This window comes from Eptatretus burgeri, chromosome 16 (assembly GCF_056783735.1).
Source record: "Eptatretus burgeri isolate ZD-2024b chromosome 16, Ebu_testis_v1, whole genome shotgun sequence".
Lineage (NCBI taxonomy): Eukaryota > Metazoa > Chordata > Myxini > Myxiniformes > Myxinidae > Eptatretus > Eptatretus burgeri.
The window spans coordinates 27947021-27959468 of NC_140976.1; the positions used below are offsets into that span (position 1 = coordinate 27947021).

The following is a 12448-nucleotide window of genomic DNA, read 5'->3' on the forward strand; positions in this document are numbered from 1 at the left end:
TTCCCTCTGAGGAACGTTTCAATATTTCATAGTGGGATAGACAGCAGCTGTGTGTGTGTGTGTATATCACCATATAAACCACACCTGGTGTTGACTTAATGGTTATGGTGGTGGGTTTGGGATCCCGGGGTCCTGAGTTCAAATCTCGCTTAGCTGTTGAATTAATACCAGGTGGGGTTGACTCTGCCTGCCATCCTTCCGAGGTCGGCAAAATGAGTGCCGGCATGCTGGTATGCTGTGTCGGAGTGGCGACCCGTCCAGGATTGTGCCCAATTGCCAAGGAGACTGCAATTGTGTCCAATTGCCAAGCAGCACCAACGCTCTGCACAGAGTGTGGTCCCGATGGATGGATAAAACAATGTGTGTTTGTGTGATGTCTGTTCCCCTTCAAAAAGAGGATCTTGAGGAAAATGCCAGGGGCATAGAAAAGGCCCATTTATATGGTATGTGCCATGTGGCAAAGAAAAGAAAAGAAAGGACATTCCATGGCTTGTGGAAAATGCTAGCCAATAGAAAATAAGGCACATTCAAAAATTCTCATGTGCATGCTATGCTTACTTCCCTTGTGGTCTGAGGGGGAATCAGGTAATGCTCTAGAAAAGTTTATATAAAGATGTACTGCTCATCTATGACTCCTACTTGTGATCAGTTTTTTGCTACTTGTGATGATAAGGTTTTTCAGTTATGTACTTGGATATGTTGTTGCACCGGCCAGTTCTTTCGAACAAGCACGCAGCACGGAGACGGCCAATCGATCTCCCAGGAGCATCTCAGAGATCCCTACATCCAGGATGGTGTCCTCCTGCCTTCACAAAGTCAGGGCCATGACAGGATAATAGAGAGAGAAGAGGGAAAGGGCCGGTCCATGAAGACTGACCGTGACCACACTGTCTTGACGAATTCGGGGAGCAAGGAAGAATGGGGAAGATTTGGCCCCCCCCATTTGCGTTGGGGGATTCAACCACCACAATGAGGCGTCCCCAATATTTGCCTTGGATATGTTCTATAGGTTGGTATGTGTAATAGGAGCTGTCAAGCGCAGCCCCTGGGCAGTGGGCATGGTATGTGAGAGTGAAGAAGAGGCCAGATATGTGGCTGTGTATGATGCTGATTGACTACATTCTATGGTGATCAATGAAGCCTCCATCAACTAAACTGTGACTCAGTCGTATTAGTGCAGTGTATAAGACAGTTTCAATCGTGTTATACTTCTGGATTATTTTTTTTAAAACTATCTTTAAAATCATTATTTTATTATAATTGAAGTATATGCACTTGAACATTGCATGGGGTATTGTCTTTTGGGAACTCAAGTTAATTCATAACTGTTTTCACATGTTGGTGATATATTTATCTTGCTTATGGGATCATTGTATTCACGTTATTGTTCACATTTTTTTGTGATAATAGGTATATGAAAAAAAAACATGTCTCCCCTACTTTAATTCACAAGGGTGGGAATGAACATGTGCAGTTTTAATTTTCACTCACCTGTGAAATATCACAATTTTTGTATCGATCAGTCTCATCATGATTTATAAACCGCAATCAGATAAGACCAAATAAGCATCAGGAGTCACCTCAAGGCAAAAATGGAGTCACCTGGGAGGAATTTGGATAGGATGGAGCCACCTGGGAGGAATTTGGATATGATGGAGTCACCTGGGAGGAATTTGGATAGGATGGAGCCACCTGGGAGGAATTTGGATATGATGGAGTCACCTGGGAGGAATTTGGATAGGATGGAGCTACCTGGGAGGAATTTGGATAGGATGGGGTCACCTGGGAGGAATTTGGATAGGATGGAGTCACCTGGGAGGAATTTGGATAGGATGGAGTCACCTGGGAGGAATTTGGATAGGATGGAGTCACCCGGGAGGAATTTGGATAGGATGGAGTCACCTGGGAGGAACTTGGATAGGATGGAGTTATCTGGGAGGAACTTGGATAGGATGGAGTTATCTGGGAGGAATTTGGATAGGATGGAGTCACCTGGGAGGAATTTGGATATGATGGAGGAATTTGGATATGATAGTCACCTGGGAGGAATTTGGATAGGATGGAGCCACCTGGGAGGAATTTGGATAGGATGGAGCCACCTGGGAGGAATTTGGATAGGATGGAGCCACCTGGGAGGAATTTGGATAGGATGGAGCCACCTGGGAGGAATTTGGATGGGATGGAGTCACCGAGGAGGAATTTGGATAGGATTCAGGATTGTGTTCATTTCCCAAGTTTCTTGTGGAGCGCTCACCAAGTGGCTTAAGCACTTAAGCAAACACCATTCAAAACCGTTGGTAAGGAAAGTTTGGCTTGGCAAGCGCTAACTAGCTGCTTGGTAACTGAACACACCCTAGCTTTTGGGTTTCAGCTGTTCACTTATCTACGAGGATGGCCTACTTAGAGTTGTGCACACTCGCATCTAATCTGTTAAGCCTGGGTTCAAATCCCGACACAACTGTAAACTGTCATCCTGGTGTTTCACAGACAGGGTCATTCATCAATGTGTGTGCCATCCCGCGGATGGACCCCTTAAACTGGACGTTCTGTCTGCTCACAGTTCGAGGACGTTAAATATCTCATGGTGTCCTTCCTGAAGAGTGGGTGAGCTATCGCAGGCACCCTGAAAAAATTACAAATTGTTGCCCTGACTACGATTGAGAAGGCAATGGCAAACCCCCCAGGATAATTTTGCCAAGCAACTGCAGTATTGAACCTGCCTTCCGACAGAACACCAGAATCCCAATATGATACACAATAAAGAAAAGTGTAAAGTAGTCACGTTGGTGTATTTTTAGCGCGGTTTTCAAGGCACTTGTTTTTAATGGAGTAGTGTAGCTTTCTGGGGGTCAGGATGGCGGATGCTCGGCTTAACAGTCGCTCTATCACTCCGAAGAGTTTTTGATCTGTCGGTTGGAGCCTGCGTCATTGGTCTTCCATGATTCTGATTGGTCGAATCTCACACGTTTGGTTGCCATTGGTCGCTATTCCAAGTGAATGGGGTGCCTAACGTTCATTGGTCGGGTGGTCCTGAAGCCACGGGAAGCGCTCCATCCGCCATATTCCTTCTCCCACAACACACAATCCCGTTTGCGTCAATACACATACCTGTATTTCCTTCAAGGTGTATATTTCCTCAGAATATTCCACCTTCCTACTTGATTTTTCGAATTTCCCACTTGATTTTATCCCATTCCTGGGTTGAAAAAAAGCATTGTAATGTAGTCCGAGCTTTCTATAATTCCAGCAATTTCTGTGTGTCTGTCTGTCTGTTTGTGACCGGTTTCTCGACAACCACTGGTCCGATGTAATTGAAACTTGCCAGGTATATGCCTTTTCAAGGTTTGATATTAATCGGACAAGTGGTTCCCAAGTTATGGCCATTTATTTACCAAACCAATGACAGGACACCGTGCTATGGTGTCACAATTCTTCTTTTTCGTTTGATATGACGTCACAATTGGCGTCACAATTCTTCTTCGTTTGATATGATGTCACAATTGATGCTGGGGACCTGAGTATGTTCCTTTTCAAGGTTTGATATCGTTCTTCTTCGTCCGTTTCAGCTGTTTCCCAAGTTATGGCCATTTATTTACCAAACCAATGACAGGACATGGTGCTATGACATCACAATTGCCATCAAGTTTCTTTTTCGCTGCTCATAGAGAGCTCGGCGGCGTTCTTCTTCTTCTTCTTCTTCTTCTTCTTCTTCTTCTTCTTCTTCTTCTTCTTCTTCTTCTTCTTCTTCTAAAACCTTTATCTCAAGGACTCGGCTCTTGTATATACGAGATCCGGATCTCCTTAAATACTGAGCACATGTACGCATCCTCACATAGACGGTGCCTTTTGAGAGCCTCTATCATGAACTTTTAAATATATTCGGACATTTGCTTTAAAGTTTTGAAAAGTTCATGTTACTATTTAAAAATTATTCCATTTATCGTATTGTAATTTCGTAAATACACGATATATCGTAAATACGTAGACATTATGACGCGTTTCGCTATTGGCTTAATCAAGGCACGTAACGAAATATCGGAAGTTGTTGTTGTTGTTTTTTTTAAAAATTAAAGTTTTTTTTTTTTTTTAGCCGACAAAATCTTTAGGACGCTGCTCGTGGACACATTTGTCCTTGTTTTTTAACGTACGGCCACGCACTAGTATTTATGAAATGCCATCGCGTGCTGCTGACGGTTGTAAAAAACCGCCACGGTCGTGCTCAAAGGGGAAGAGGAATAACATTTCATCGGTGCGTGTCATCATTCACCTTCGTGAATGACATTCCCCCTTCATTCGTTCAAAAAAAACCTCGTGGGAGAGTAAAGATGGCGGACAAATGGCTTCAAAAAAAATAATAAAGTTTCCCTTCCTGTCCAGTTGGTGCAGAGATCAGTGTTGGTTGCGCTTTAACCGCATCATGACGGGAAAGGACTCGGTAAAATATGAACGGCTCCACAGGGAAGAGTTTGTCATTTACGGAGTGTTGTCTTCGTTTGTGAAGAATAAGTAATCTTCAACATCCTCGAGAATGTATCGAAAACGATAACAATTTAGGGAGTTATCGCGAGATCGCAAACCTCGCGGTTTTTAGATTTTCTACGTTTCCCAGGATGCAGTGCGCTCTTTCTTTTTTCCTGGTCGGGACGCCATCATGGGTGAGTGCTCGCTGCGCGGAACGTGTTTGTTTCAATCGGATTCCATCCGCCGCTATTTAGCTCCGTCAGTACCTCGGCGGGAATGATGAAGGGGTAAAGGTTTATCGGCTTTGTTTCAGGTTCTGTTTGGATTGTTTTTATATTTTTGATGCTTGTGTTGGATGATACGTTCTTATCCAACATGGCTGGCGGGGCCTTTCATCCTTTCCTTGTATTTCCTTCGGATGTTTTAAATGGTGTTTTCTCGTTCATGTGTCACGAAACATACAAGTTAAATAAATAAATACTGGAGTTATCATCGAGCGTTTGGGAGGGTTCGTTGGCCTCCCGTTGCCGGTCACGTACCCGGTCGGCCTGGCTCGCACTATGAATGATGTTAGGCCATGATGGCCGAGTCCCGGCGTAATGATGATTCTTCATACCTTTCCGACTCACCGTGTGGATTATCGTTCACCTTGGAGAACTGAACGCCGCTGAGCCGTATCATTATCCATCCACCCGAAACTATCTTATTTTTGGTGGTTGAGGGTTGTGGAAAAGATCGTACATGAACCGCATTCGGTCAAAGATCGTTTACTTGGGATTCCAAGAACATCGGTGATTGGAGACCGAACACGTGGGGCGTCACACTTGTCATGAGAAATGTAAGCACGTCGTGACTTTCCTTCCCAAGTTGGTGAAACTGTCGAAGAGTGAAGTATCCTGCAGTTGGCTTCAACAGGGAAGATTTTGATGAGAAAGTCACGTTCGCTCCGGTGTTGGACTTTCAATAGTGCAATCCTCGACCGAAACAAACGCACGCAGTCAAAGATTATATTTGATCCAAAATCTAGCTCGGCTCGTGGAAGAGCGAGGAGACTGTAAAGGGTAACGTGCTGATAGTGGGGCGTTGGGGCCACAGTCGGACAAAATGAACCAACAAAATAGGAAGGAACCCATAACCTGCATATAAATAGCTGGGTTTGGTAGGATTAATGTAGGGATGAAAACATAACCTTCCACCTTTGGTGGTGGAGGTAAATAGGTTTCGAACGAATTTGTAATGGCAGAAGTGTGGTATAAAACCTATATAAGTTTCAGACCGAAAGGAAAATCTGCACGATGTGTATTCCCAGGTATCTCCCGTGCCAATTGGCACAAGAGGAGAAAGACTGGCGGCAAAAGAAAGCCTTATCGGAAGAAGCGCAAGTATGAGTTGGGCCGTCCACCAGCAAACACCAAGGTCTGGTTTTGTGTTCCTGGTGTTCTGTTCAGGGTATCATTTCGGTGTGGGTACTGTTGTCCTGGCATCCGTTCCCTGTATCTTTTTTGGGATGAACTGCAAGTTTGCCTGGCGGAATGATGAAGCTTGTTTGCAGAGCTTGGTCGAGAGGCATTTTGTCTCGACCTGGTGGTGTTGCTTATGTCATAGTTACTCTGACCGTGGCTGTTCAAAACTGGTTGTGATCTGTATTTAGATTTTCTTTGCATAGCTTTATGAGGGTCTAATTTTTTTCACCCCACCCTTCTGATCATATTTTGTCTCCACAGCTTGGTTCCAAGAGAATCCGTATAATACGAGTACGTGGGGGGAACAAGAAGTTCCGAGCTTTGCGACTTGACACTGGGAACTTCGCTTGGGGCTCTGAAGGTGAGTTTGAATTGTCAATACATTGTATTTGAGTGAGGAATCTGTATTGTGAAGATGTTAAAATTTTAGGCAGAGTTGAATAACCTGACATGTGATTTACTCCAGAAATACGATCACACCTGAATATGTGTCAATGGCAAATCCTCCCTTCTGGATTTGGTTTGTACCAACTTCCCTGACAGTCATCTGCTCTTTCTCTAATCCAGTTGGTTCATCTGATCATGTGCTTGTGAAGGTCAACAGCTCCAGTCATTCTCGGTGCCGGCGAATCTGGCAGTCTACACCAGCAAATTGGCGGGGACTACAAGCAGCCATTGCACTCCATTGATCTCTGATATTTACCACCATGCTATTAACTCATTGTGGAAATTCTTCCTCAGAAACCTGCTCTCCCTTTTGCATGGATTCATCCCATCTTGTCTTCAGTTATCATACCCATCCTCCCGCCCATGGTACACAGAATCCTGCGGTGAGGCAGTTTTCTTGAAGCAACTTGCATTCTCCTCCTGGAAGACAAATCTGGCTGGACAATCTCGGATAATTCCGCAAAGCCCGCAACGTGTGTGTGTGTGTGTGTGTGTGTGTGTGTGTGTGTGTGTGTGTGTGTGTGTGTGTGTGTGTGTGTGTGTGTGTGTGTGTGTGTGTGTGTGTGTGTGTGTGTGTGTGTGTGTGTGTGTGTGTGTGTGTGTGTGTGTGTGTGTGTGTGTGTGTGTGTGTGTGTGTGTGTGTGTGTGTGTGTGTGTGTGTGTGTGTGTGTGTGTGTGTGTGTGTGTGTGTGTGTGTGTGTGTGTGTGTGTGTGTGTGTGTGTGTGTGTGTGTGTGTGTGTGTGTGTGTGTGTGTGTGCTCTCAGGAGAGCCAGAAAACAACATCTGTCTAATCTCAAGAATGACTTTCAAACTTGTCTTTTCAAATTTTCCATTCAGAGAAGGGGCCAAAAATGATATCTATAATGCCTTCAGAAAGTATTCACACCCCTCGACTTTTGCCGTATTTTGTTCGACTGAATTTAAAATGGATTAAATTTAAAATTTCCTTCTCACCGATCTACACAAAATACGCCATAATGACAAAGTGAAAACATGTTTTTAATTATTTTTTTGCAAATTTGCTGCAAATGAAACGCATAAATATCTAATTTACATAAGCATTCAGCCCCTTGAGTCAATACTTCGTAGAAGCACCTTTGGCAGTGATTACGGCTTTGAGTCGTCAAGGGTATGCCTATGAGCTTAGCCCATCTGGATTTGGGGTTTTTCTCCGATTCTTGCAGATTTTCTCAAGCTCTATCAAGTTGGATGGGGAGTGTCTGTAAACAGCAATCTTCAAGTCTTTCCACAGATTTTGAATGGGATTCAAGTCTGGACTTTGGCTGTGCCACTCGAGGACTTTCATGTTCTTCTTCTGAAGCCATTCCAGTGCTGTTTTGGTTGTATGCTTGGGGTCATTGTCCTGTTTGAACGTAAATCCTCGCCACAGTCAAAGTTTTTTTTTTTTGCACTCTGAAGCAGGTTCTCCTCAAGGATTTGCCTGTATTTTGCTCCGTTCATTGTTCCCTCTATCCTTGCAAGTCTACCAGTTCCTGCCTCTGAAAAGCATCCCCATAGTATGATGCTGCCACCGCCACGCTTCACGGTAGGGATGGTGTTACATGAGTGATCAGCTGTGCATGGTTTCTGCCAGACGCAGCCCTTTGCATTCAGGCCAAAGTATTCAATTTTCATCTCATCAGGCCACAGAATATTTTGCATCATGCTCTGAGTCTTTCACATGCCTTCTTGCAAACTCCAGGCATGCTGTCATGTGCCTTTTTCTCAGGCGTGGCTTCCGTCTGGCCACTCCCATAAAACCCAGACTTCTGAAGTGCTGCAGAGACTGTCCTTCTGGCAGGTTCTCCCATCTCAGCCAGGGAACTCTGTAGTTCTGTCAGACTGTTTATTGGGTTCTTGGTCACTTCCTTGACCAAGGTCTTTCTTGCCTGGTTGCTTAGTTTGGTCGGATGGCCAGCTCAAGGAAGAGTCTGGGTAGTGCCATATTCTTTCTATTTCCTAATGATAGAGCTCACTCTGCTCTTGGTGTCTTTCAACACTAGAATTTTTTTGTAACCCTTTCCCATATCATGCCTCCTCACAATTCTATCTCGGCGTTCAACGCCTATCATGCCTCCTTGGACTTCATGATAGGGTTTCTGCTCTGGCATGCACTGTCAATTGTGGGGCCTAGTTTAGAAAGGTGTGTGTCTTTCTAAATCATGTTCATTCAATCGACTTGGCCACAGGTGGCCTCCAATCAAATTGTAGAGACATCTCAAGGATGATCAAAGGAAAGTGGATACACCTCCGCTCAATTTGGAGTGTCTTAGCAAAGGGGTTGAACACTTGGCGATGCAAGACATTTCAGCTTTCCACTTTTAATTTACTTGTATAAAATAAAAAAATAAACCAATGTCACCTGCAGGGTGACCCGTATCTTGCCAAAAGGTGACCACGTGTGACTTCTTTAAGGTCACACTGAGGTGAACAGAGCTGCTATCCACCAGGAGCGACTCCTTGAGGAATATCTGCCTTCGAGAGATTCCGATGAGAATCGTTCTACAGAGTAACCATGAAAAATATGCTTTTGCCTCATAACGTCACCAAATGACGTCATAATGTCTCAAGCTTGACATATCTAGAAAGCACTCATCGAGGTGTTCAATTTGAGGTACTACACGATATGGTTCCTAGAACTTGAAAATTTGACCTTGGGGTCAAATATGTTTGACCTGAGGCACTAACCATGAAGGGCAAGGCCAATCGCCACCAAAAATTAATCAGCTGAGCGCCAGACCATGAACTATATTCCCATGAAGTTTGAAGACGATCCGATCAAAATTACTCAAAAAATAAGGGTTTCGTCGAGTCCCCTGATTTGCGCCAAAGTGACCTTGGCCTTTGACCTTGACCTTCAAAATGTTGTGCACTGAAAGGGACCTCTATAGGCCTCTGATATGCGAAGTTACAAAAATTTCCGATGATAACTGTGCTCTGCACAATTTTTTATACGTGATTAGAGACAAACAAATAACAAACAAACAAACAAAAAAAACATACAAGCTGACTAACATATCTTGCAAAAACTTCGTTTTGGCAAGATAACAAAAATAAAAACATTCCACTTTGTCATTCATTGTGGGGTATTATGTGTAGATCGGTGAAAAAAAAAATCTCATTTTGATTCATTTAAAATTCAGGCTGAAACAACAAAATGTGAGAGTCGAGGGTTGTGAATACTTTCCGAACACTCGTATGATATTCCAAAAAATTGTGGCTGAGTTATTACAAAACTTGGTGCATGAGTTGGGTAGGTGACAAGAATAAGCTGATTATCATTTGGTTCAGGTCTGGATCCAGATCCAGCGTATCGGTGCGACATAAAATGTAAACTGTTCGGCCTGGTGGAGGTATCTAATGAGTCCCGTCCTCGGTACATCCGTCTCTGGTGTATGCTACCCCTTCATCCCTTCCCTCACTTCAAACAGCGCAATTGCCAATCCACCCACGCGAAGGCCGAATGCCTCAATTCTGAGGTTTTTTTATTTTTATTTTCTTTAATTTTTTCCAAATCTTGTGTCCCCAACCCCTCGATCTCTGTACCCACCCAATCCAGCCACACCCAACTGCTCCTGGCCTCTGGCTATTGCACTTGAGAAGGTGAACAATTGTCATGCAACCCTCGATTGATTCTGTAACTGGACAGGATAGCATCAGCTCATGTGTCCTAAATATGCTGCTCTTGCACATCTTGTTTCTGCCATTTTCACCCTATCATTTCCCAGAGGTCATCTGCCATCTGTTTGGAAATCAGCCAACATCACTGCATTACATCAAAAGATGCAAAAACTGATCCCATTAACTGCAGAACTATCAGCTGACTTCTCGTCATTAGCAAGGTCATGGATTAATCATTGCAGTTTATATGAAATCCTTCCTTTTTTTTTCCAATGACACCTCAGATTACCAATTTGGATTCAGACCAGGTCACGACAACTTGGCAATGCTGCGTCTACTCAAGCAACAGTGGATGGGTCCAGGGCAGGCAACAGCCTCTTTCCTTTCTTCAGACCTTGATAGAATCAAAACTTGGAATATGTCTTTCATTGCTGGTCCTTCTCTCCCTCACTCTTGCTCTCCCTCTCTCCTGTCTTTCTCCCTCTCTTCCTCCCCCCCTCTCCCCTCCCCCTCCCCTCTCTCCTTGATCCTGATCAAGGTAGAAAAACCTGATCTCGTTATGATGAACAAAAAGTTGTTTATGTTGGACTTTTTCTTGTGAAGTCTGTTCAGACTTGATGCTGAATTTGACTTGTCTTAGCAGTCCTTTGATTGTTTTATTTCTTTCATCTGCTCATCCTGTGTAAAGCATAAACTAAATGGACCAGACTTGCTCGTTTTGTACTAATGTACGTCCAGGTTGCACCCGAAAAACGCGGCTCATTGACGTGGTCTACAACGCCAGCAACAATGAGCTGGTGCGCACAAAGACCTTGGTGAAGAATGCTGTGGTGCTTGTGGACAGCACTCCTTTTCGCCAATGGTACGAGTCGCACTACGCTCTGCCCCTCGGCCGTCGCAAGGGAGCAAAGTTTGTAAGTACATCACTGCCTCCTTTATTTATTTATTTTAACGTTTTTGGTGAAGTGTCTTCTTGTTATCCTGCCCCACCCCCCCCCCCCCCCAGAGGGAGGGAGCGGGAGATTGTAATCGGGTTTGTTTGTTTGTCTGTCTGTTAGCAACTTTATGGCAAAACGGCTTTAGCAAACACTATCAAATTTAATCCACAGGTGGGCAATGAACCTTGGACGACCCCATTAACTTTTGGGTCCAATTGGATCAAAGGTAAAGGTCACGAAAAGATCAAAATTGTTTTTCGCTCATAACTTCGTCAAAAATTATCTGATTTACTTCAAACTAAGCTTATAGTGAACCTTATTCTATTTGTCACTTATAATCCTCCCCATTCCTAAAGTGAAAAATGCATATTTGTGAAGATCGGTAGGGTCCAAAGTTTTGGGGGTCATGGTCATCGGTCAAGATTACAAATTTTCCATTATAAATCAAAAAAGGTTAGGAAAATGCGTGTTTACTATGGAAGACATTTATCAAGCCCTTTATTGGCTTTCATTTGAAACCATGACCTTTGACCTTACGTGGCCTTGAAAGGTCAAAATCATTTTACGGTCATAACTTCGTCAAAAATGGTTTACTTGACTTCCAACTAAGACTAAAATATTCCTTATTCTATTCCTTATAATCAACATTTGGGTTAAGGATGTATCAAATTTATTTCTTCTGTTTTTTTTAAACCCCATTTTCTTTTCAAGGGTCATGGAATGCATGCCACATGAATGAGGATTTGACTTGACAACCCTCATACTCCACTGTGTTACCTGGGAAAGAATACCTTTTTGCCATTTTTGGGGGTGGGGGAGGTGGTTAAACCTCTACCCACTTTTTCAGAGTAAAATTTTAGTAATCGATGCCAATGATGAGTATAGATCAGTTCTGCTACTGACAGCTGCTGCTGATACCTTTGAATTCTGAGGCACTTGGGATGGATGGTTGCAATTGTTAATACATCATTGATTGATGCTGAAAGGAGGATGGAGGAAGCTATAGAGTGGAAAATATGCTGAAGGATGCGAATGTTCTTTTGTTTAAACTAGGTTTTCTGGTGCTTTGCGTGTCCCTTTAGACCCCAGAAGAGGAGGAGGTGCTGAACAGGAAGCGATCAAAGAAGACCATGAAAAAGTACGAGGAACGACGAGCTGTTGCCAAACTCCCGCAGGCAGTCGAGGACCAGTTTCTGCAAGGCAAGCTGATGGGTAAGAGCGCCACAAAGCCTCATTTTGCTGAACCTGCAGTACATGCAATCGCCCACACCATACATTGTTTATATGCTTTTGCAATTTCTCCCCAACACCCTCCTCACTTAGCATGTATTTCATCACGGCCGGGTCAATGTGGCCGAGCGGACGGCTACATCCTGGAAGGCAAGGAGCTCGAGTTCTACCTTCGCAAAATAAAAGCCAAGAAGGGGAAGTGAGGTGGAATGGTGGTCACCTGGCTCCATGCCCTTGTTTCCAGTTCTTTTGCTTTTTGTTCATTGCAAATAAAATGATGAAAACTG

At 43.8% G+C, this 12448-nt stretch overlaps 1 protein-coding gene across 1 annotated transcript; it reads left to right on the forward strand.

Annotated features, from left to right (window-relative positions):
* The first annotated feature begins 4543 nt into the window (after window positions 1-4543).
* Window positions 4544-12448, forward strand: LOC147010774 (small ribosomal subunit protein eS8). The gene is made up of 6 exons (XM_085860494.1): window positions 4544-4655; window positions 5771-5877; window positions 6186-6285; window positions 10732-10907; window positions 12014-12143; window positions 12255-12448. The coding sequence occupies exons 1-6, from the start codon at window positions 4652-4654 to the stop codon at window positions 12362-12364; spliced, it is 627 nt and encodes a 208-aa protein (XP_085716620.1). The 5' UTR covers window positions 4544-4651; the 3' UTR covers window positions 12365-12448.

Excerpts from the sequence above, each read along its gene's own strand:
- LOC147010774 (XM_085860494.1), top strand. Across the intron at positions 10,908-12,013 it reads GTCGCAAGGGAGCAAAGTTT|ACCCCAGAAGAGGAGGAGGT; the intron begins GTAAGTACATCA and ends GTGTCCCTTTAG. Across the intron at positions 12,144-12,254 it reads TCTGCAAGGCAAGCTGATGG|CATGTATTTCATCACGGCCG; the intron begins GTAAGAGCGCCA and ends CTCCTCACTTAG.